Consider the following 25,010-nt stretch of genomic DNA (forward strand, 5'->3'; position numbering starts at 1 on the left):
GTAAAGAAATGAGCCTCCTGGCACTAGAAGTATTCAAGGAGAGTCTGCAGGCCCGCTTTTGAGTGGTGTTGAGGAGTCTCTTGGGGTGAGCTCTGCCAGCTGTACGTTCCATGCCCCAAAGACGGTGCTGACGAATCTCTTGGCCTGAGGACTGGGGGGCCCTCTGGGGACAGTGTTAGTAGGTACTGACTGTGCTGAATAAGGAGTCCCCCTGCCCTGCTCCGTGACTGCATCTTGCGCGAGTTTCACCCTTTTGGCATCTCCCCGTCTCCGGCTTTATCGCTTCTGTGATAGAGGCTGTCCTTGGCCTGCCCTGAGGACAGTGACGTCATGCTGGCCACCTTCTGTGGATACCAAGGACACCTGCTTGGTAGGCGCGCCCCCAAGGCAGGAGCAGTTGACAGTGAGACTCTGATGACTCAGAGTCTCCTCCAGCCCATGGAGGCTGCAGAGGCTGCAGTAAACCGGGCTGTTTTCCTGCCTGAGGGCACCTCGCATGAGTCCATTCTGCGCTCTGAGTGAGACAGACCTGTCTTCATGTGGCCTTTCAGAGATGACCATCTGACCCCGCAGGCTCAGAGATTTCCCTTGTAGGGGTCCTCACTGACTCACCGTCACCCGCAGATGATAGAATGGGCTGCCTTGTGCTGTCTTTTGTTTTAAGCGACGGTGATTCTCGTGTGTGTCAGTTGCTCAGTGGTGTCTGACTCTTTGTGACCCATGGACCATAGCCCACCAGGCTCCCCTGACCCCGGAATTGTCCAGGCAAGAGTCCTGGAGTGGGTTGCCATTTCCTTCCCCAGGGGATCTTTCTGACCCAGGGATTGAACCTGCATTGTCTCCTGCATTGCAGGCAGGTTCTTCGCCATCTGAGCCAGGATGATTCTTGCTGTTGCTGCTGAGTCACTTCAGTGGTATCCGACTCTGTGTGACCCCAGAGACGGCAGCCCACCAGGCTCCCCTGTCCCTGGGATTCTCCAGGCAAGAACACTGGAGTGGGTTGCCATTTCCTTCTCCAGTGCAGGAAAGTGAAAAGTGAAAGTGAAGTCGCTCAGTCGTGTCCGACTCTTAGCGACCCCATGGCTCCCAGGCTCCTCCGTCCATGGGATTTTCCAGGCAAGAGTACTGGAGTGGGGTGCCATTGCCTTCTCCGAGGATGATTCTTAGAGGAATGTAAAAGTCTCTTGCTGTACACAAGATATTTCCTGTTCTTAAAGCTCCATCGGGAGCCAGCTCTTTGTTTTTTCATGAAAATCTATGGGCTTTGACATGATTTTTTAGGTAGCAACTTCTAAACGATTTGCCATTAATTGCCTACTGTTTCTGACAAACAGAACACACGATTTTAACTCTCAGCCTTTTGTACTCTAAATGCAAACAGTTTCTTGAAGCTGGGTGAGGAACCCAAATGCGAATGGAAACTCCAAACCGCAAGCAGAGGGGAGATGCCCAGAGGCGACCAGAGAAACAGTGATAACTAATGAGCCTAAATAGAGAAACAGTGATAACTAATGAGCCTAAATAACCCTTTTACAGGAAAGCTAAAGAAACTGTCGATCTTGAAGGTGGATCAGAACCGACTCACCCAGTTGCCCGAGGCAGTCGGAGACTGTGAGAGCCTCACAGAATTGGTTCTTACAGAAAATCGTCTCCTGGTGAGTGTGGCCGCAGGGTCAGGTGGAGATCGATGGTGTGGGTTCCGCATCAGCAGTGCTTTGCAGGGTTGCGTCTACGTGTTTGCAATTTGGGTGGACCAGATGGAGGTCCCTTTACGCTGTAACTAACCAAGGGGCCTGAGGAGCAGGCTCGGGACACGCAGATGATCCCGGTCCCCCCGTCAGAGACTGCGCCTCACCGTGACGCTCGGTACGGGCACTGGCCTGGACATCTGGGGAAGGGAGGCGGCGGGACCGGCCCTGCTGGTGGAAGTGCCTCTGCTCGCGTCTGAGGGTGGACCAGTGGGAACGGTGTTCTGTCTGGTTCTTGGAGCAAATATGAGCGTTCGGGAGGGAGAGGGGATGGGGGCTGGACCTGGAAAGCCTTGGGGGCACTGAGGGTGGGGGATGCTCTTTGGGGAGCCAGAGCACAGCTCTGATCTTGATCTCACCCCATCTGAGAAGCTGGGTGAGGCAGAGCAGGTGCCTGGGCTTGGCCCGGCCCTCCCCATTCTCTGGCGGCGCCTGCAGAGCGGGTTTCTGGGGCGGCTGCTCTCCGCCCGCCCCTGCTCCCGCTGCCCGCCCCATCTGCTCGCCCTGTTCCCCCTCTCCTGGCCTTGTAGCCTCTTTGTCTTTGGTTTACTTGCCTGCCTTTCCCTCCGCTTCTCTGTCTTCATTTTGTCACTTTAGTTTTTATCCGACTTTTCCTTTTACCTCTTTCTCCCCTTTTCTCTTCTCTTTATAAAAGGAGTAAGTAATGCTTTTCTGGGGAGCAGAGCAGAAGAAGACAGCAAGAGTCGGTGAAGGAGGCGGAGCTGGTGGGGGCATGGGAACATCCCCCTGTAGTCAGGACACTGGCCTCCTTCCTTGTTTCTGGAAGGAATCCGTTAGAATTACAGATGGTAGTCGTGACAGTTAGAAAAGTGACGTTCACCCCTGGATTGCATCAGGGTTGAAGATCCTCCACTCTCCATGGACCCAGGGCTGGTTCCTATGGGGCTGGAGCGCTCACACCAGCCGGGGCGGTCCCCTCCCCTCCCCGGGCCTTATGACCACCCCCGCAACACAGCACCACCAACACACCCGCCTAGCTCAGGCTGTCATACCAGCCTGGGCAGTTCCCTCCCTCCCCAGGCCTTATGAACCCCCCGCCCCCCACACACCCGCCCAGCTCCGGCCCCCACAGGCATCTGCAAACTAGCTCTCTGTGGTTCGCAGAGGTGCAGGCAGGGGAGGGGTGGATCTCAGGGGTGCAGATTTCACTTCCTTGATTTGAAGGGCCTTAGCTACCTCTTTTACTGTGTGTTTCTCTGTTCCCAGGCCTGTGTCTTTAACCTCATTTCATTGAAACATACTCTCATTTCTAAAAAAATGCAAAATATTAGATGCCACATCCCCAAGTGAGCATTACAAACACCTGCTGTTGAGGAAGGACTTGTCTCGCTGGGTGATATTAGACTCTCTCAGTTCTTGAAAGGATCCGTTTAATCTGTTTTACTCTGAGCCATGTCCAGAGTATGTGTTAATAACAAAAATGTTATTTTGACAGACTTTACCTAAGAGCATTGGAAAACTTAAGAAGTTGAGCAACTTGAATGCAGACAGAAACAAATTAGTGTCTTTACCAAAAGAGGTATGTGCTTTTAAGAAAATAATATAATTAATAAAGAAAGAATGATACACAAGGGATCACAGATGTCAAATACTTACGTGCTGCTTTTTAAAGGTGTGAACTCTCATCTGTGGGTCCAGAGATGGTTGGAGGAATTGTATCAAAGAATGACCGTCAGTAACGTTGGGGAGAGTAGGTGGGTCCAGACGGCTGTGAGCAGAATTGGAAAAGGGGAATTCAGAGGGGGACAGAGAGGGTGGCGCCTGGGGGCTGGCCCAGGAGAAGAGCAACACCATTGACAGGAAGGGGTGATGGAGTTGTGAAGATGGGTCTCGGTGGACAGTCTTCCTGGGCAGAGGCTCATGTCTGGGAGAACGAGAGGGAGCCCTCCACGTAGAGGCGGGTGCGGGAAGGTAGAGCCCGGTGCTTAAGATTTTTTGGTCGGTGCTCCCAGAGGGAGAAGAGAGCCTCCACACCTTGTGGGCGTGGCTGTGTGATTTAGAGGTATTTAACTAAGGAGGCACCGGAACTGAGAATGGGAGGAAGCCCTAAGGGGTCGCACGAGGTGGCCTCCGGGGTGCTGTTTAAAAGGAAGGCTGTCTTTTAAAAGGAAGCTGCTGAGCGGCTCTGCCTGGCTGCACAGGAGGAGGTGTGGCCTCCTGCTCTGTGGTTCCCAGCCGGGAGCAGCTTCCCGCTTCCTTCTCTGCTCGACCCTTGGCAACGCCCATCTTGCAGTCATTTCAGAGCTGTTCTCCAGGCAGCGAGCGCTTGAGGGGCTCTCGCTCCCCGGCCACTCCTCCAGGCGTCTCACCTGGCCTGGTCCGGGGCCCGGCGCTCCTGAGCGGAAGGATAGGGACGTTTGTTACAGATGTGACCGCATTCTCACACAGCCACGATGGGAACCCTAACATTTAAGTAAAGCTGTTTCCAGCGCAAAGACTTAAGTCTCCATCTTCGCTAAACTGGGACTCAAGGAAGAGATTCTGCTCATTAAATCCTCATTTTGGTTCCAGTCTAAAAGCATTAAACTGAAGGACAGAGCTGGTGTTGATTGTACTCTTGTGGGAGAGTGCATGTAGGTGGGTGTAGGTCAGATGCAGAGGCAGAGGGAAGGAGAAAAGATCCAGGCCCTCCCTCTGCAGTGCCCTGCCCCCGACCAGGTGCTGTCGTGAGGATCTGCATCTCCCTGCTTTACAGACGAGGAAGCTGAGGCTGGCAGTGCTTTCCCACCGGGCTCCCGCAGCTGGAGTCTGGAGAAGAGACTTCGATGTGTCCCCCATGGCCAAGCCCGTAAAAGCCTGGCCGCTCAGCTTGTAGAGATCGAACCCCACCTTTTCACCTCTATGATCTTGACATGAGGCAACCTCTTGGTTGTGTAAAGCAAATGTAGTTTGGACACTTTAGAAAATTAATGCATTTGAGGAAAGTTTTCAGTAGACCCTGAAGAGAGCACTTCTGAGTGTGACGTTAATCCCCAGCAAGGTCCCCGTATCTCTGCCCCTCTCTGCATCTGGTCTTTCAAAGGGACACGTTGTAGACAAGAACATGAGGAATTGCTTCCTGTAAACTGTGCCCGTCATGTTAGCATCAGCCCTCTTTTCACTCTGAGAGGATGAAATTATGCTTTCCTGGCATCTGGAATTTCATCAGGGAATGGAGTCTGCGCGTTTTCCTTCCGCTGCCCAAAAAGGCAGCTGTTTAGGGCGCAGGGGACTGGCTCCTTTCTTGCCCCTTTCACCCCCGCTCACACTCAGCTCCTGGACTGGGATGTGTCCCAGTTCTGCTGTGAGTCCCAGCTTGGTGACCCTGCAGATATTGGCAGTGCTGGCCTCTGACCCGCAGACTGGGCCGACAAACCATGGAGGGGCCCTCACTTCCGCTGGGTCTCCTTGGTTGGTCTGGGATGTGCGTGTGTGCGTGCATGTGTGTGCGTGTGTGCATGTGTGTGCGTGCGTGCGTGCATGGTCTCTGCCTCCAAGCTTGATACCATCCCATCAAATCCTGCACTCTCCTGATTGGATTCTTCTCTCTTCTCTTTCCAGATGTGATTGCTTCCTCTTGAACGCATGACGCATTTAAACTGACAGTGCCAACCAATCCCATGTATATGCCCCCAGTCCATAACTGTATTAGTGGCTGTTGGTCTGGGGCGCTGTGTAGTTCTTCCTCTGTTTTTGTCTTTTCTTTCCCATTTGATAACATAACACACTGTCAGTTTTACAGCACAGTTCCTTCGTCTATAGCAGCATTTATTTGCATTTTCCCCCCATATGGTTGAGGGGAAAATGTTTGTACTGTGTGGGTCACAATGATAGATTCTGTTTGCGTTGTGCGGTGTCACGTGTAGTAAACATTTGCAAATCAATGAATGTCTTTTGTTTTCTTAATTGTTAGCTGCTTGGATATTTAGAAAAGTCAGGTAAACTTGCCATCTTGTAAGTATTGTTCAGACCACAGTTGCATCTCCAGCTTCCATTCTGCTTCTCAAATGCATGAAGATTCAGATTGGCTGACCATTTTATGCACTTTTCATTGTAAAACATTGGACATTTTCCTCGAAACTCAGTTTTTGTTTTTGTGGATGACTGCATGGCCTGGAACCTAATTTTGTTATGTGTTTGTCAGATTTGTTCCAGTTATTCTCTCTCATAAGAATGCTTTTCTGTGAATTACATCTTAAGTTATTCAGAAATTTTGAAAGGCATAACTTGGCAGCTCACCTGCCTTCACCAGATTCTAGTTTATTGGCATGATTCTGTCTCCGATGGGAAGGCTAGATTCGCTTTATTTGCTACATGTGGCATGCTTCTAATTTTTCAGATAACTCATTTGCATCTTTTACCCCTCATCTTATTGCTCAAGTATGTATGTTTTTACGATAAGGAAGTTCCCTTAAAAAAATCCTGGTTTTGGTGGAGGGAAGACTTAAGGGGAAGAGGCTGTTGTAGCGTGATTTGTGGACAGACAGGACGTTGGTAAATGTGTGATCATGCATATGAAGATATGTTTCCGGCCACATCTTACCTTTAAGTAGCCTTGACCACAAAGGTTTCTGTCTGGAAGATGTTGCGCATATACCTAAGTTTAGGACTTGGTCTTTTTTCTCTATTAAGTCAAAATGGAAGTGACTCTCACGCCATCATACCTGTCCAGTGAAATAAGACAAGGGAGGATTTACAGATCATTCATCACAACTTTTCCTCTAACAGGCAATTTGTAAACATCAATTACCCATAAATTTTATTGTGATATTCGGAAAGGTTCATGGTGATAGAGTATTCATTTTGTGGATAACTTCCTTCCTGATTCTTCAGCCGCTCAGTCGTGTCTGACTCTTTGCAGCCCCATGGACTGCAGCATGGACTCCCTGTCCATCACCAGCTCTGGAGCTTGCTCAAACCGTCGGGTCAGTGATGCCATGCAGTCATCTCATCCTCTGTCATCCCCTTCTCCTCCTGCCTTCAGTCTTGCCCAGCATCAGGCTCTTTTCCAATGAGTCAGTTCTTTGCATCAGGTGGCTTAAGTATTATTCTTAGTACAATTTAAAATTCTTCTAGATTAAGTTCCCATGATGATATAAAGTGAACTATTGATAAATAAAAGAGATAAGACAAAACCTAAAAATTAAAAAAAGAAAGCTGACCGTTGGATTTCAAGGTGGAGAAGGCATTTGTATACTTGGAAGATGAAGTAAGTCATAAAAGAAACAGTTGATGGATTTATCTCCGTGGAGATGAGATTTCTGATCTTTTTGAAAGTCAGGGAAGTCAGGGAGACTTTTACAACATTGCATGTGAAGGCTGTCTTTCCTTACTCTGTTAGAAGTTACTTCACATCCAAGAAGAGATGTACCTGCTCTAGAACAGTGGACAGAAAGAAAAGCAGAGAAACCCCACAGAAACCAATAAGTGATTCACAGGAGAAAACAATCGAAATGGGCTTTTTAACGTGAAATCATTATTCACAGCTGGAATCGAGATTGCTGGGAAAAATATCAATAACCTCACATATGCAGATGGCAGGAAGTGAAGAAGAACTAAAGAGCCTCTCGATGAAGTAAAAGAGGAGAGTGAAAAAGTTGGCTTAAAACTCGACATTCAGAAAACGAAGATCATGGCATCTGGTCCCGTCACTTCATGGGAAATAGATGGGAAAACAGTGGAAACAGTGACAGACTTTATTTTCTTGGGCTCCAAAATCACTGCAGATGGTAATTGCAGCCATGAAATTAAAAGATGCTTGCTCCTTGGAAGAAAAGCAGTGACAAACCTAGACAGCGTATTAAAAAGCAGAGACATTATTTTGCCAACAAAGGTCTGTCTAGTCAAAGCTATGGTTTTTCCAGTAGCCATGTATGGATGTGAGAGTTGGACCATAAAGAAGGCTGAGTACCAAAGAATTGATGCTTTAGAACTGCGGTGTTGGAGAAGACTCTTGAGAGTCCGTTGGACTGCAAGGAGATCCAACCAGTCAAGCCTAAAGGAAATCAATCCTGAATATTCATTGGGAGGACTAATGCAGAAGCTAAAGCTCCAATGCTTTGGCCACCTGATATGAAGAACTGACTCATTAGAAAAGATCGTGATGCTGGAAAAGACTGAAGGCAGGAGGAGAAGGGAATGACAGAGGATGAGATGGTGGGATGGCATCACCAACTTGATGGACATGAGTTTGAGCAGGCTCCAGGAGTTGGTGATGGACAGGGAAGCCTGGCGTGCTGCAGGCCATGGGGTCACAAAGAATCGGACATGACTGAGCGACTGAACAACAACAGTTACTCACAACATGTTAATCAAAGTATTTATACCTATCAGATGTTTAAGATTTTAAAAATAGAATAATACACCAAATATTGATGAGAGTACAGGAAGTGCCTGTTATCATGGAAGTATAAGTTGTTATGGCATCTCTGGAAGGAAATTTGGTAGCGTTATTAAAACCTTAAAGAATGTGCATACACTTTGATTCTGTTGTTACACTTGTAAGAATTTACCCTAAGACAGCAATCAGGAGTGTAGACTGAGAGGCACGCACAGGATTTTTTTCTCCTGATGTACACAGAGGTGTCTAACATGTTCCAAGCACCGTGCCAAGCGTGTACAGGGGCAGCTGGCATGTGCCAGGTGGCTTCAGGCTAATTCTTGTCTGATTTCCACGACGGTTCTATTAGGTAGAGGCAAATAATCATCTGCATCCAATAGAGTTCTAAGCTGGGATTCAGAGAGGTTAAGTAACTTGCCCAGGCTCACACAGCAAAGAAATGGCAGAACTAATAAGCAGTGTCTGAAAGGGTGATATGCTAAGTAGTCTGTGATCCTTCTGTAGAAGGAAATAACTAAGTGGTCAGTAAAAATCCTATTAGAATCATACTGATGTGGGAAAACATTCATGGTGTCGTTTTGGGTGAGAAGGCGTTCCGGTGTGCAGACGAAGGTGCTGAAGCTCATAGCTGGTCCCGATCCTGTTGAAACGCGTGTTTATAACCACAGATGCCGGGCACCGGCACCGCCGAATGTTAAGGTTGATTATCCCTCCGTGGCAGGACTTGGTTTGAGTTGTTTCCTCATCACGCCGTCGTGTGTGTATATGTGGTTTTTATTTTTCCAGTCACCTAAGTTACTTTTTCATAATTAGGAGAATACTGTCGCTGTCAGTGGATATTTTGATGTCAGTGGCCCAACGATTCAGGGAGTCCCAAAACCACACGGTCTCCAAAATATTTCTGGAGTGGGGAGCATTTGAATAATATGCTACAGATGATGGTGGGAGAGGCAAAAATAGCCTTTGGTTTCTAAAATTACACATCATGTTGCTTCTTTTCCAATGGGATTTTGACCCGATTTTGCTTATTGTACATTTTCCCTCTTGGCTGGTGAAGTATAGGTTCAGTTCTGCTACAGTAATATATTGAAAGGAAGATACTGAAGGAAAAGAAAGTTTCTTTCCACTCGGGGCAGGATATGGGAAAGGTGACTCATACAGCCTTTCTCTTGGAGGCCTGCAGTCTGTCTGAAGGTCTCCCCTGAGCTGTCCCCTGCGGGCAGTTAGTACTCAGGGAAAGCTGATCTGCCCGAAGGCTTGCTCCGTGATCTGCAGGTGCCGTCTCCTTGAGATGGATCAGACCAGTGCTAGGATGTCAAGGATGGTTTTGTCTTGAGTAGGAGAGCACAGTGAGTGTCCTCAGCTGCGTCATATAATTCTAAGGGAATCCAAGTCCAGACCCTCGTATTCTTTTCTGTGGTACTGTTACCCTTGTGTGCTATTATGAGGTTAAAGTGGTTTTAAAATGTCAGCCTCCTATGTCACTGGTGATAAGTTACTTAAACAGCAGCTCTGCTTCCCAGAATTCCTAAGTGATGAGACATTTTGTCCTGTTGACCCCTAAGGAGCATGTAAACTCTACCTCCTGAACCGGAAAGAGAAAGCAAAGCTGCACGTGAATGTTGCAAAGCGCAGTCCTGAACTCAGGGCCGTTCTTCACTCCCGTGAACACAAGAAATGTCACCCTAAGGCACCGTCGTGGGGACTGAAGCCCGAGCAGGCTCGTGGCATCCGGGGCCGAGGGGGCGGCCTCCGTGAAGTCCCAGCGACGTGGCAGGGGCTCAGGTGTGGACTGCCTCCCGACTCGCACCTGGGACTTGACCTTCTCGGAAAAACACCAGCTCTGTTTACTCAGCAGAGGCAACAGGCCAGGTCCTAGCATAGAGGCTGTGGCAGGTGGTTCCTCTCAACCTAAAGCTTATTGTTACTTTCGCTAAAGCAACACATGAGAACCCACAGGACCTAGGACGGCGCCTGAATTCCACTGCGGTTCTGTGTGACCCCAAAGACCACCCCCTACCCCAGTGCCCGCATCCCGCCCTGACGTCTGTGCAGAACCCTATCTTGTGAGTCATGGTTTTAACTGTCCAGTTATTTTTTCTAAAAGCCAAAGTTTCGCACCCTCCCTTCCCAGGGACTTGGACAGGGGCCCTGTGGGGTGCTCGTGTCTTTTCCCCGATCAGGCAGCCCTCGCACGTTGGCCCAGATGGGCTGTTTGTTGTCATCCTTCCCCTAGTACGTGGCCGGTGGGGCTCAGAGGCCACTGTCCCGCCTTGGGGACCCAGGGCGCCTGAGGCTCTGGGATACACTGCCTTCCTTCCCTCGACCTCTCCAGTGGTATGACACTAGAGTGGGAAAGTAAAAAAAAAAAATAAACCACTGATCGTGAACACATAGGCAGCACACACCCTCCAAGTTTCCCATCTTTTACCCTAAAGTCCTTAAGGGGTGTGAACTTGGGCCGAGCTTTTATTGCATGGACATCGTTCACAGCCCTCTCTGACTCACGTTCATTAGTTAATGATTGTTGAGGAGTAGATGGTATTTGCATGTGGTACAAATCGGACATGTTGGGGTGGTGTATCCAACCCTGGACACCTCCTGCTGATACAGAGACCCTGCTGGCGCAGGCAGTGGACAGCTTCAGCACCAGCGAAGCACCAGATCCCCACACAGTCTCAGCTCTGCACCCGCGTGACCTCATCCCTCCCCGGTGTGCGGGGGAGTGCTGCCTCAGAGCTGGGCGGGACGCGGTGTGTCTGCCCCTCCTTGCAGACCCAGGGCAGGCCCCTGGGGGCCGCAGGCGCTCCTCCCTGTGGGTCGATCTTTGTTGGGGTCGCCTAGATTCATCAGGGAGGCTCTGGTCCTGTCGCTCCTCACCTGCTCCAGGGCATCCCTGGTTTCGATCCGTCTCCTTTCCCAAGGTGCCTGGGCACCTGAGGGAAACCGATCCCTTCCTCAAGGGAGGGCAGAATGCCCGCCCCCTGGGAGATGCTGACACCTCTCTTAGGACACAAAATCTACATGGCATCAGACATAGTGATTCTTGCCAGAGAAAAGAGTTCTGTGGTTTCCAGTTGCTGCACATGGAAGCAGATGACAACTTCACGACACAGGCTTTCAGCAGTAGGTGAACAAATGCAAGCGTGTAAGCATACCTTCATGAGGAATGTTGGTTGGTAGCTGGGCTTCTGCTGAGGGCAGATGAGAGGCCAGGCACCCTGATTACATGTAAACATGTAAATAAAACAGCCTGTCAATTGATCTTTCAGAGGATTGTGTGGACTAGGAAGGCAATGGATTGATGTGGACCAGGGGTTCTGGGACGGCAGTGTGGGGTTAGAGAATGTTTTTGCTTATTAGGGGTTATCAGTAAGATTCGAAAATGACAGAAGGGTGTTTCTGTAAGAAACAGTGTGATGAGAAATATCAGTCCACGCTGTCTTGTAGAGGACAGTGGGCAAACCAGTTTTTCTGGGATGGGAAATGCAGATACTGAGAATCAAGGGGGCGCATACCTGGGTGTTTCCAGGTAATCAGAGAGGAATGTTAGTCCTGTTTCCTCTGTGTTTTCTTATACATTCATTACTGTTACGTGCTGTGGTTAAATATAGTATTTCAGAATCCTTATATTAACTCCTGAGGGAAGATATAATAAGTTGTCTATGAAAAGAATTATGCAGCAGTTTCATAAATGTGCCTTCTGTTAAGGTCCAAACGTACATTTAACACAGAGATAAATATAGAAAAGGGCAGAAGGTATATTCAGACACTGATGAAGACCCAGGTGTCTTGCTCCTCTTGTGGCGAGAGGCCCTGGAGTACTTTTCCATGGGCCGGAATCAATAGGTCCCTTCAGGAGCCCTTTCGCAGCAGCCGCTCTGAGTCAGGACAGCGCCTGCATGGAGAGTGGAGCGTGGCCCCAGGCCTGCGGGCTGTTGTGTCTAGGACGAGCTGGTTTTGCACCCCCTTGGCTCAGCTTTCCTGTCTGTAGAAGCCACAGCCAGCTTATTCAAGAGAGGCAGTGCATTCTTTTGTGAAGACCAGACTCATACTAAGCTCAATTACCTTAGAATTGGTTACTTTAAAAAAAAGGGAATTGGATTTGGTGTGGGTGCAGATACTGACTTACGCTTTTAGCAGTAGGTCATTACTTTGCTGACTAAGGTCCGTCTAGTCAAGGCTATGGTTTTTCCTGTGGTCATGTATGGATGTGAGAGTTGGACTGTGAAGAAGGCTGAGCGCTGAAGAATTGATGCTTTTGAACTGTGGTGTTGGAGAAGACTCTTGAGAGTCCCTTGGACTGCAAGGAGATCCAGCCAGTCCATCCTAAAGGAGATCAGCCCTGGGATTTCTTTGGAAGGAATGATGCTGAGGCTGAAACTCCAGTATTTTGGCCACCTCACGCGAAGAGTTGACTCACTGCAAAAGACTCTGATGCTGGGAGGGATTGGGGGCAGGAGGAGGAGGGGACGACCGAGGATGAGATGGCTGGATGGGATCACAGACTCGATGGACGCGAGTCTGAGTGAACTCTGGGAGTTGGTGATGGACAGGGAGGCCTGGCGTGCTGCGGTTCATGGGGTCGCAGAGTCGGGCACGACTGAGCGACGGGACTGGACTGAACTGTGTTGTTGCTTAGTCACTAGGTCGTGTCTGACTCCTTGTGGCCCCATGGACTGCAGCACGCCAGTCTGCCCTGTCCTTCACTGTCTTCCAGAGTTTTCCAGAGTTCGGTCATAGCCGAACGAATTTACTTTTTGCTAAAAAATGGTTGATTTTGCATTTGTCAAAGGCAAATGCGTTTATCAAATTAAGTTGTGAATGACCAAAAGCTATTCAAAGATGTGTGGTAGAAATCAATCATCTCTCAGATGTCTCTTTTTCCTTTTTTTAAAATAAACTGGAACACTGAAGTTAATACAGTGGGCAGGTCTTGAAAACTCTGTGTGTGTGTGTGTGTGTGTGTATGTGTGTATGTGTGTGTGTGTGTGCGTACACCATCTTTTGCCTAACTTTTAAAACCTAGTATTCTTTTTTTTAAATAACTTTTTATTGAAGTATAGTTGATTTACAATGTGTTAGTTTCTGGTGTACAGCAAAGTGATTCGGTTATACATACATATGTATATATAATTATGCTTTTTCATATTGTTTTCCAGCCTAGAATTCTTAAACTCCCATATTACCAAATTATATATGTGTCTGGACTGTGTCATGTGGTTAACATATTTGAAAGATAAAATGACTTTCTGTTCAGAATGCAATTTTTGAACTGTATTGTTTATTTTCTTGGCTTCATTGAGAACGTGAATGTTTAATATTTTGCAGAGATTTTTATCAGGTTACTCAATGTTTCGTATGATTTAAATTGATCATAGTTTGTCATCAGTGAGACTTAATCATCACGTGATAGAATTTTGTGTGTCCTTTTCATGCCATTTGATGAACAAGACCCTCCAGTCCCACCCCCGTATCTCAGAACAGCCTGGAAAACTGTCGTGTTTTTTTCCTGTTGTAGATTGGCGGCTGCTGCAGCCTCACTGTGTTCTGTGTGCGTGACAACAGGCTGACTCGGATCCCCGCAGAGGTGTCTCGGGCGGCCGAGCTGCACGTCCTGGACGTGGCAGGGAACAGGTAAGCACGAGATAAGCAAACGGTCCTCCAGCCCAGCCTTGGCCGTCTCGCCTTTGCTCCGCTTGGCAGAGCATATACTGATGGGTCGCCTGAGCCAGGCCCGGAAGCTCTCAGTCTGGGAGCCGGCGTGATGGAGCCCATGGAGGGGACAAGGTCAGGGCCGCTGGCGCCTGGAGTCCTTTCAGGGTACTGTGGGTGCAGCTGGAGACGTGGGTTTTGGTTGGTGGTATCCTAATGGAAGGTGGGAGGAGACCTAGGTCTTGGCTTTTATAACTGGCTTCCATGAGTCACCATGGGCCTCAGTTTCCTCATCTGAAAAATGAGCTCCAGTGAGTCTGAGCTAGAGTTTAGCTGGGGGTTATGCTCGGCTCTCCCTGTGACTTTGTGAACAATATTGTACTCAGACTCTTTGCTGGCGAGAAGATCCATAGCTGATGTCAAAATTACCAAGTGCTTCATAGTCTAAAAAACCTAAAGAGCCGCCAGTCTGTGTCGGGTTCTGGGTCAGAGGCCTGCCGGCATGCTCACCAGCCTGTAACGTGCAGTAGTTTCAACCATTCTGAGCTGATTTCATCACTGCAGACGTCGCTGCACTTTCCTACCCAGGCTCTGCTTTCTACCTCCGACCCTTTCTCTGGCTCTGTACCTCTATCTTTTCTCCCTCATGCCCCTCTCTGGGAAGACTTCTCTCTGGGTCTGTGTTTCTGGATTATCCCAGTGATCACTGCCTGTTTACCTGCGTGCGGGCCTCCGAAAGCTGAAGCTGCCTGAAGTGCATGCGACAGCTGTGTGTCATTGTGATTTGCGCCTTCAGGAGATGCCTGGCGAATATTTGTTAACTGAATGAAAACATGAGAAATGTTGGTTTTGCAGAATAGCTGGCAGGCCACTGCAAAGTGCCTGATGTCACAGGCTTCATTGCCAAGAAGAATTTTAAAAATGCTTTCGAGTGTTAGATGGGAGAGGGTGGGGGACGGGGTGTTAGAGTGTTAGATGGGCTGGGGCCGGGGGGGAGGATGATCAGTAGTCCTAAGTGGTAAATGCTGGTGACTTGAAGAGTGTCTGGGGAACTGTGTCCTCAGTGATTCGCAGCTAGCAGGTCAGGCGTGGGCCACAATTTTTCACTCCTGCTAATGGATTGTGGGCAGCAGAGCTAAACAAATAGCAGGACGCGGGGGAATCTGGTGATGAGTTATAGCCTCAAGAAGCGCTCACCATATTAAAGTTGATGCTTTCAGGACCTCAGGATAGATTCTTAAGGCCCCTCACTGGTGACTGGAATCTCGGGATTAGTTAGAGCTGGATGTTGACTTTCCGCTTGGACTGAGCCCCCAGGAGACGCGCAGCGTAGGAAGGTCCCCCTTCCCTCCCTCCTGTGCTCTTCCTGCAGCAGGAGAAGCCCAGGGACTCCAGACCCGTCCTGGTTCTCGCTGCTCTGGAGAGCATGCATTTGCATGACTAATTCTTCAGCAGAAAGATGACTCTGGCGTCTAAAAACTGCTTTTTACACCAGTGAAGTCCCCGTTCTCCAGTTCTCAGAAGAAGGGAAAGTTCTGTTTTTATTACGCCTGGGCCAGGGTGGAGAAAACCTAATTAAAATGCTGAGTGCCCCAGCTGTCATCTGAGCGGGTTAAGTGTGCCATTTAGGCCACGGTATATGCAGATTCATAACCAGATTTCAAACTTGTTAAATGTATTTAATGACTACTTATTTAAAGTATCGGTATAGAAGCTCATAAAAAAGAGGCTGTCATGTCAGCTTTTCAGCTTGCAGAGATGTCACACCATGGGAAGTCCTACCAAACACCACAGAAGTTTCTATCTGTCCTCCCAGGCATATAAATATAGCAAATGGCACAGGGGCCCTGCATGTTCATTCCTAGAAACCTTCTTTGACACATTTGACAGGAAAAATTACAGTAATTTTTCCTAAAATGCCTCTGGGAAATGAAAGCACGAAGCCTCCGGGTCCAGTAACAGAGGAGGTGCCTTGTATCAGTCATGTGGGCCCAGGACACCGAGGTCCCTGACTCTCAGCTTCTTCCCCATGAGAATGTCCACCAAGTACACAAAATCGGGTATTTGAGCATCTTCCTCGAAGTACTACTAATGCCAAATACTGCAAACCAGGGCTGTCAATGGAAAGATAGTTTGTACCTTTGACTTTCATAATCCAAATGATTAAGTTAAAAAGACTAAATAAGGTATCACCACATACCTATTAGGATGGCTTTTGTTAAAAAGACAAGAGATACGACGTGTTGGCAGAGAAAAGAGCCCCTGTGTGCGGTATTGGGGAAGTGTGAGTTGGTGCATCCACTATGGAAAACAGCATGGAGTTTTTCCTCAATAAATTTCTGTAAATAGAACTACCGTATGACCCAGCAGTTCCACTTCTGGACAAGAAAGCAGGACATCAAAGAGGCATCTCCTGTCCCCTGTTCACTGCAGCTTTATTCACAGTAGCCAAGGTGTGAAAACAGCTCCAGCAGCGCCGGTGGACGGGTGAAGGCGATGCGGTGTGTGCCTCTGTGTTCATATCCATACACACGAAGTGGAATATTCCAGCTGTGAGAAGGCCAGAAACCCTGCCATTTGCAGCATGGGCACAGTCGCTCAGTGGTGTCCGACTTTTCGTGATATCATGGACTGGAACCCGCCTGGCTCCTCTGTCCATGGAATTTTCCAGGCAGGAATACTGGAGTGGGTTGCCATGTTCTTCTCCGGTTTACAACATGGACCTTGAAAGCATTTTGCTAAGTGAGATAAGTTAGAGAAAGGCAGATACTGTGAGATCTCGCTGATTTGTGGAATCTAAACAAGCTGAGACAGAATAGAGTGGTGGTTGCTAGGGGCCAGTGGGTGGGGGACATGAGATGCCGGAGGGCGCACATTTCCGGTTAGCAGGTAAAGCAGCTCTGAGAGTCTAACAGGCAGCAGGTGACTGCAGTTAGCAACACTGTACAACATCCTTCAGAGGTGCCAAGAAGCCCATCTTAAATGTCTCCAACATACATACTCACTGGTGATTATATGAGGAGATGGAGGTCCTAAGCCTACTAGGCAGTCATATCCCAATGTCCTTGTCCTCTGTATCCTTGGGAAGGTTGGTTTCAGGACCTTGCCCCGACCAGGATGCCAGCAGGGGCAGACGCCTGCAAGTGCCCAGCCCCCTAGTTTAGATGCTGCAGTACAGTGGACCCCCATATCTGTGAGTCCTGCATCCTCAGACACAGAGAACTGACTGTATATGTAAGTGCATCAAATCATCACACTGTCCACCTCAGGTTTACAAAGTGTCACCTGTCAATAAAGCTGGAAAAAATATTAAAAGAGAAAATGCAACACAACAGTGTAGCCAGACTGGGGAACCCTGAGCCGCTGGAGAGTGAGCTGCGCCTCCGCCCTGTGACCCACGATGCCCAGGGCTGAGCGCTCGTGTGGCCAGTGCCCGGCGATCCCGCTCTTGTCTTTAGAACGTCTTGCCTGCGGAAAATTCCAGAGAGTGAAGTGATTCCCCTGAAGGATGACTGGAAACCTGGGGTTATGGAGGCTTTCTTTCACTTTAGATATTTAGGCACTGTTGACATTTTTGTCACCGATTATATTCGCTCGCTGTATGAATCTTTAAACATTTTGAAAACTTTACTTAAAACTAACAATTCTAGTAGGAAGAAACAGATGAAATGCTCAGTTGTAAGTAACATTCAGCTGTCAGTTAAGTTAGTATTACATTAATCAGTCAGCCACGTTTGGTTGTTAAGAAAATTGGATAAAGCAACTGCTGTCCTAATCGGCTCATAGCTTCCTCATAGCTACAAGGGGCTTCCCTCACAGCTCGGTTGGTAAAGAATCTGCCTGCAGTGCAGGAGACCCTGGTTCGATTCCTGGGTCAGGAAGTTCCACTGGAGAAGGGGTAGGCTACCCACCCTAGTATTCTTGGGCTTCCCTTGTGGCGACCTGCCATGAGGGAGACCTGGGTTCGATCCCTGGTTTGGGAAGATCCCCTGGAGAAGGGAAAGGCTATCCACTCCAATATTCTGGCCTGGGGAATTCCATGGACTGTATAGGACATGGGGTCGCAAAGAGTCGGACACAACTGAGTGACTTTAAGAAAAAAAAGGTCCTAATCAGAGGTGGGGAAGTTTACTTCAGGCTGGGCTGGTCACCGAGGTACCTAAAAAGGAGAAGCTCATGATACGGTTGTTCATTTTTTCCAGTCCTTGTACTGTCGCTGTAAATAGTAGCTGTAGGCTTTTTATTTCTTTATTTATTTAGGGGATGTGGTCCTAAATGGAACCTGGTGATGTGTACAAACGGGGCTGTGGCTTCTTATGTTGATCTTGTAATGAGTGGAAGGTATCAGAATAAACCAAAAATATATTATTAACTCTGCTGGAAAGTGGGAATATATACATAAATATACTTTAAAAAAATAGAAAACATAATATATATAATATTATATATATTTAATATATGCATAGATTTTGTATATTTAAACTCTGCTTCTGGCCTGTGTCTGACTTGGTTCACCCCAGAGAAGTAGGGCAGTGTGTGTCTTACCCCCTCAGGCTGCAGTGCGTCAGTGCAGGGCCGCCCAGCCCGCGGAGTCTGTTTGCAGACTGGGCAGGGAGCAGAGGCTTTTTTTCCCCTTTTGCACTGGGAACACCTCTGTCCACAAGACGCGGGTGAACGAGCTCGTGTGTGTGGCATGTGCTTGGCCGGTAGCAGCTGTATCCAAGCTGCTACACTGATGCTTTGCAGGAAAACCTGTGTTCTAGACCACGTGTCCGTCTTCCCTGGCTCGGTGGCATGTGACTTTCAGACCTGTTGCTGTGGAGTCTAGTGATTTACTTTAGTTCATATGATGTGATTTGTCATCTTTAGCAGCTGTTACTGATGCTCTGCTTTGCCTTTTATTTATACCTTTGCTTTAGCATTTAGCTGGGAAGCCGGTTATTAGCCTGAGAAGCCACGATGACCGTGTTCTCAGTATCTGTGTGTCATGCCAGCTTTCAAGCCTTGATTTATTCTTTTCTTTCTGCTCTTAAAAGTAGAGATGCTGACTATAGATTTCTTGCCCAAGACCTTGAAACATTCCAGAGGATATTAGCTTAACTCCTTTTTAACAAAGAAAGAAGGACAGACTTTGAAAAGAAATTATTCTTGGGTTCCGTGACATGAAAGAGGGTTTGATGTCCTTTAAGCACCTGCAGTGAATTAGGGTATTCTTTTTAAAAAGCCCCATCATAGCATTTGACAGATACTTGCTTTGTGTCTTCAGTTCCCTTGCGTTTAGCGTGTGTGTGAAGGCATTTAGGCAGATGAGAGATCATTTGAAGCTTATACAAATAAACACAGAGATTTCACTTCCAAGCCACCTCAAGGAACCTAACCACTGCCTCAGAAAAAGGGGAGCTGGGGCTGTAAGCGGCTGTGCCCCCCAGTTCCCCACCCCTGCCCCAGGCATCCTTATGGTATATGCACGTCATTGCACTGGGTGGATTCTGGGATTTAAAAACACATATCTCCCACCCAGTTTGACTGTCATTAGTAAAAGACTGGCAGGTACACCACGTGGAGTCTTTTCGGGGTCCTTTAACATAGGTAAGTTTCATGGCATTGACTTGAGAACCTCACTTCCCTGTGGGCACGGTTCCCTATGATTATCTGGCACCACACCCCTTGCATGTGTGGGGGGTGGATCAGCCTTTCCTGGACGATTAGGAAAAGAAAATATTTTCTCACCTCCATAAATAGGACAAGGGAAGGCATTTGCGAAAATGTACTTATTCTTCTTACAGAAAGTTTGTTAATACTCTGCTTTCTTGTGCTTACGTTTTACTTGGATTAGTCTTATACTACTGGAGTCTAGCTGCTCTTCCTAGAGTTCTAGTTTATTTCCCATAAGTCTGTCAATTCAAAATGCATCTGATAAGGTAGTATTAATCTGTTGGTGAGATGTTAGGCAGTTCTTCTATGTATGTTAAGTGGAGATAGAGGTACCATTTCATAGAAGAAAGAACCCCAGAATACACACTGTCATGTAATGCCTTTCAGAACTAATGGGCCAGAAATTTCTTTGAAGAAAATATGTGTCATACTGTAGATAACAGACTGTGATCAGTTTATTTTTTATCTAACTTATGAAATCACTTCTAAGGTGGAACCATCATTTAATCCATGGAGCCACCCTTAGAGTAAAAATACTTGATCAGGTATAACCTTCGGCTCTTTAAACCTTAAATTCGTGGCATCTGCAGAGGTTCGGGTGTTTTCAGAGTGAATTAGTGATGTGTATAAAGCGCTGACTTCTGCCACAGCCCCACGCTCGGTGCCCTTCCGTTTGGGGCCGGAAGGTTCCTTGTTGCGGAACTGCCCTGTGCACTGTAGGGTGTTTGGCAGCATCTGAGCGTGACCCTAGATGACGGCAGCGTCCCCAGGGGCTTTCCTGGCACCCAGGGGTTAGAGCTCTGCTTCCAAGGCCCGGGGCCAGGTTCAGTCCCTGATTAGGGAACGAAGCTCCTGCAAGCCACATGGTGAGGCCACAAAAATTAAAGAAAAAAAAAACCTCCCCCAGAATGTCTCTGGCCGTTGCCAGGTGTCCGCTGGGGGCAAAATCACCCCTGGTTGAGGTATTCTCTGCAAGTTGCCTTTGCCAGGTACCAAGTACATCTGCTTTCTGGTAACAGTCTTCACTAAATAGATTTCACTGGTCAAGTATTTGTACAGACATGAATATAAAACTAATCTTGAGGAATCGCTTTACAGTTTTTAAAGTGCTCTAATAGATACCATCCCCTTTGAAACTGAAGCAGTCCGAGGTGGAAATTAATGATCATGTAGGTGTCTGAGAAGTGGGAGCTTTCAGAAGCTTTAAAGTCTAAAATGGAATACCTAAAATAATCTCCCTGGAAAGAGCAGGTGGAGTCCATGAAAAAACGCTTGTAATCTTTAACTACGATTTAAACTCTTCAGCACCCCAGCCTCCCTCACATCCCGGTTTACAGGTGCGCCTGGGACCAGGCACTCCCACGGCTTCATTGCAGCCCCGCTGACCGTGACTCAGGAAGGGCTTGCCTCCTGGGTCCTTCCACAAGTGCACTGGCTTCCCCCCCGCCCCGACCTTCACACGGAAACTGGCTTCCCTGATAGTTCAGCTGGTAAAGAATCCGCCTGCAATGCGGGAGACCCCGGTTCAATTCCTGGGTCAGGAAGATCCCCTGGAGAAGGGAAAGGCTGCCCACTGCAGTATTCTGGCCTGGAGAATTCCATGGGCTGTATAGTCCACGGGGTTGCAAAGAGTGGGACATGACTGACGACTTTCACTTTCCCAGCCTAAGAGTAAACAGTGTGTGCTGTAACTTCTGATCTTTTTGACCTGTGGCCTGAAGGTGCCAGAGAGAGGTGATGGCAGGAAAGGGTGACACAGTCACCCCGCGAGGCATCTCCTGGCAGAGGGGGCACAGTGCATCTCAGCATAAGCAGAACATCGTTTCACACACCGCACCCAGTCTCAGGAAGCAGTTGTTGGCTTTTTGTCTGTTGTGGACAAGGTTTGATTTAATCACAGACTGTAAGCGCCCAGCCTCTCCTTGTGTTTTCACCAAGGCTGTCGCACCTGCCTTTATCGCTGACCGCTTTGAACTTGAAAGCTCTCTGGTTATCGGACAACCAGGCCCAGCCCCTGCTCACGTTCCAGACGGACACCGACCACACCACCGGGGAGAAGATCCTCACCTGTGTCTTACTTCCTCAGCTGCCTTCTGAACCCACCTGCCAAGGTGAATTGAAGGGCTGGGTTCACTTGGCCCCGAGAGTTAGCAGCGGCTCCTGCCCATCCGTAAGGCCTCTCCCTGGCCATGGGGCTGTAGGCCAGCCCAGCTGTGAGGTCCTTGTGGGTCTCCCCTGGGGAGCTTCTGCCGTATCTTTGCAGAACACATGCTCATACCTGTGTATCACACCTGGCATTCCTTAAATAGCCTTCTGGTTTTGAATTCCAGCTAAGGCTGAAAATGCACATATGTCCTCCTCAAAGAGATAAGAGTCCCTTAAAATTCATGCAGACAGTTTGGAGGATTAGTATTGATGGTCTCCAGCAAAGCGTTTTTAAGCCAGGGAGTTGTTTTGAGTAACTATACCTTTGTTTTGTAACTCATATGTGTTTTAAAAAAGCATTCATAGTCATGTGGCATAGCTGTCAAAGCCTTTGCTGAGAGCTGGTTTTGATAGAAGAAGTCTAGAAGGCTCTGGGCAAATGGAGTCACCTCGCTCACCCCAGCCTGGTTAGAGGAACGTTAAGACCCCAAGAGGACAGTGTAGGTTGAGCGGCCAAGAAAAGGGCTAGATCCCACATGGGTGGCCACCTCACTGTCAAGAGGAAGATTTTGAAGTGAGCGTGTAAGAAAGAATCTTAAAAAAGAGGTCTGGGAATCATGATGACGTTCTGGAATGAAACAGTAAACGCCAATTTAGCAGATGTGATCTCAGATAGATTGAGGCATCCTCAGAGAGACGGAGTCGCCTTGCCACGGCAGCCCTGCTCACGTGGTCTTTGTCCGGCAGAGAACCTGCCCCGCTGCGGCGCCCTCGAGAGCCTGGTGCACGACGTGTCAGAAGAGGCCTGGAATGAGCGGGCGGTCAACCGGGTCAGCGCCATCCGGTTTCTGGACGATGAGAAGGATGACGACGACAACGAAACGGTACGGGATTCGGGCTGCTTGGCGTTCACGGATGCTCAAAATGGAAACGCCTTCTGAGGTTGAGAGTGGCGCCTGATAAAGAGCCCTCTTATTTTCAAATAGTCTTTATTCCTTTCTGCCTTCAGCAGGTAAGGATTTTTTTTAGAAGGCAAAAGCTAGATATTTCTAAGGTCCTGGTTCACCAAATGCATGTAAAGCAACTGGGACTTATAGATGTGTTTGAACAGGGTGTGGGTGCCTCTTTTTCTTTCTTTGTGATGGTTTCCCCTCAGGTCCCCACTGCTTTCTTAAAATCAGCTGGGAAGTGTTTCTTTTCCGTTGTTCTCAGTGAGCTAAGTCGCTCCCCTCCCTCCGCCGCCATGTACAGCTCTGCTGTGTGGACTCATCCACGTTTCACTGAGTGGCTTAGCTTGCCTGCTGTCCTCTTGGACTTGGTGCTCCCCTTCATGTGACCCAGGAGCCTTCACCTTCTTGAAGAGAGCGTGTGACCTCCGTAGGATTCCCTTACACGCTTTCATTCAGAATCAGGCATAGGTTTGAGAGGACCACTCAGCTCGACTTGCCTCCATCCTCGACATGTGTCTCTGCCATTTGGCTGAGTCAAGGACAACTTGTGAGCCTTCCTGCAAGTTGACTTTGGCCTCTGAACTTCCTGACACTAATTGAGATTTTCATAAGCAGAGCTCACAGGGAATACTTGCTGCCCCCAAGACAAAGGGAGGTTTTAAAATTACTGGCAGGCAGCAGTCTGTTATTCCAGCTGTCCGCAGGGGGACTTTTATTTACTTACGGTAGTAGAGGGCAGAGTAGGAATTAAGCGTGACAAAATGACTCCAGCCGAAAGGGCTCTTTAACTCTCTCTCATGGCTTTGCTGCTCGCTGGCTGAGTTCTGCCCTGCCTTTGTTACCCTACGATGCCCTTCCCCAGACTCGCTGGCGAGAGGTAGGTGCTGTTTTAGGGGCAGAAGAGCACATAGCATCTTTAATAATATGATCTTTAAAACACTGTCCATACCCCGTTACTTCACGTCCAGCCCTGTGGTCTTTCAGGAAAAAATGTGACTTTTATTCAGTAGGTCATATAAAGATTAATAAAACAGACGAATTAGAAAAGAAGTCCTTTCTCACCTCCCTTTTCCTTCACCTCCTGTGCCTCATGGGTTGAAGAAGGCCTTCAGATAATAGTAGAACAGTCTAGTGATTCTAATTTTAGAATTTTTGACCCCTTTTTCTTTTACCTTCTTCCACCCTCCTCATTATATCTTGTAAATCTTTTATTATTTTTCTTACTGTTCATGGAACCTTGTTTTTATCTTAACACATCTCATATTTTCCTAAGTATTCTTTTATCCTGAAAGGAACTCTTCCATCTTGACGAGATAAGTTGTAGACAGCATTTTCATCCTTCCTTCCAGTTGGGACCAGTTGATAAATGCTTATAGCTCCAAGGCAAGCTTTCTACCCGCTCTGCCTGTGGCCTCTGGGCAGGGAGACCTGCATTGGACAGCTTTTGCAGGAGTGATGGAGAGAAGCCCAAACACTCACCCTGATATTTGCTTTTCAGAGAACACTCCTGAGACGAGCCACGCCCCACCCAGGGGAGCTCAAGAGCATGAAAAAGACAGTGGAGAATTTACGGAATGACAGGAATGCTGCTAAAGGACTGGATTCCAACAAAAACGAGGTCAACCATGCCATCGACCATGTGACCACATCGGTGTAGGTGGTGCGTCCGTCTTACCTCCTGAGTCATCCTGCTGCGGAGCCGGCCTGCCCCCCTGGAGCCCCCACACTGGGATGCTGCGCCCGGGAAGTGCCTTACTCTCATCCGACAGCCAGTCACTGCACGCACCCGTGGTCTCCAGCTTGATTTTTTTTTTCTCCTAAATTTCAGTTGTTTGTAATGAGTAGAATACACTACTGACAACACCTGACCTTTGTTTTTGTCTTGTGTTGGGGTCAGGGAGAGCAGGAAGGGGGATTCTGGTCCCCTTCCCTCCCATCAAGTGCTGGGACATTGCGAACCCACGTTCTCTTGGACCTACTGATGAGAGAGTTTTATGTATGGAAAAAAAAATTGGTAATTTTTTAAACCCTTTTTGGCAGCTCAGATGGTGTACATTTAAACATTTTGTATAGGTATTTCGTAACAAAAAATATGTATTTCCTTTTGTTATTTTATCCTGGAAACGGTACACATTTTAGTATTTGTGCAGGAAAAAAATACAGCCCTAAAGTATTTGTTTTTATTTGTACTATCCACTTGTGCCTTATTGTCGCCCGAGTCCTGTCAAACCAGTTGTCACAGTGACATCTTTGAGCAGAGATGAGGCTGGAAAGGTGATACTTTGGAAGCAGTGTTGGATTTTAATCAGTAGTCAGGAGGATTTATTTTTAACCAAAAAGAAGAGTTACCACCAATTTGCAAATTTTATCAGTTGATTTTTTTTTTAAGATGAACCAAAGGATTAGACTGCTAATATTTCATATCTTTTCCACATTGACATTTTCATGAATGGGTCTCTTAGGATGAGTATCCTGTCTGATTGTACCTACTCAGAAGGTACGTGCCATTTGTAAAAT

The 25,010-nt window shown here is 47.9% G+C and overlaps 1 protein-coding gene across 1 annotated transcript in view; it reads left to right on the forward strand.

The window, feature by feature from the left end:
* The window catches only part of LRRC1 (leucine rich repeat containing 1), a 130,745-nt gene extending 106,540 nt beyond the window's left edge, over positions 1-24,205 (forward strand). The window contains exons 9-14 of the mRNA XM_052649245.1: positions 1,537-1,655; positions 3,205-3,288; positions 13,610-13,725; positions 21,337-21,509; positions 22,291-22,427; positions 23,992-24,205. Coding sequence (XP_052505205.1) covers positions 1,537-1,655; positions 3,205-3,288; positions 13,610-13,725; positions 21,337-21,509; positions 22,291-22,427; positions 23,992-24,150 — 788 coding nt within the window. The 3' untranslated portion in view covers positions 24,151-24,205. The remainder of the gene's footprint in view (positions 1-1,536; positions 1,656-3,204; positions 3,289-13,609; positions 13,726-21,336; positions 21,510-22,290; positions 22,428-23,991) is intronic.
* Positions 24,206-25,010: the final 805 nt, after the last annotated feature.

The sequence above is a fragment of the Budorcas taxicolor genome, chromosome 11, assembly GCF_023091745.1.
Source record: "Budorcas taxicolor isolate Tak-1 chromosome 11, Takin1.1, whole genome shotgun sequence".
Classification (NCBI taxonomy): Eukaryota; Metazoa; Chordata; class Mammalia; order Artiodactyla; family Bovidae; genus Budorcas; species Budorcas taxicolor.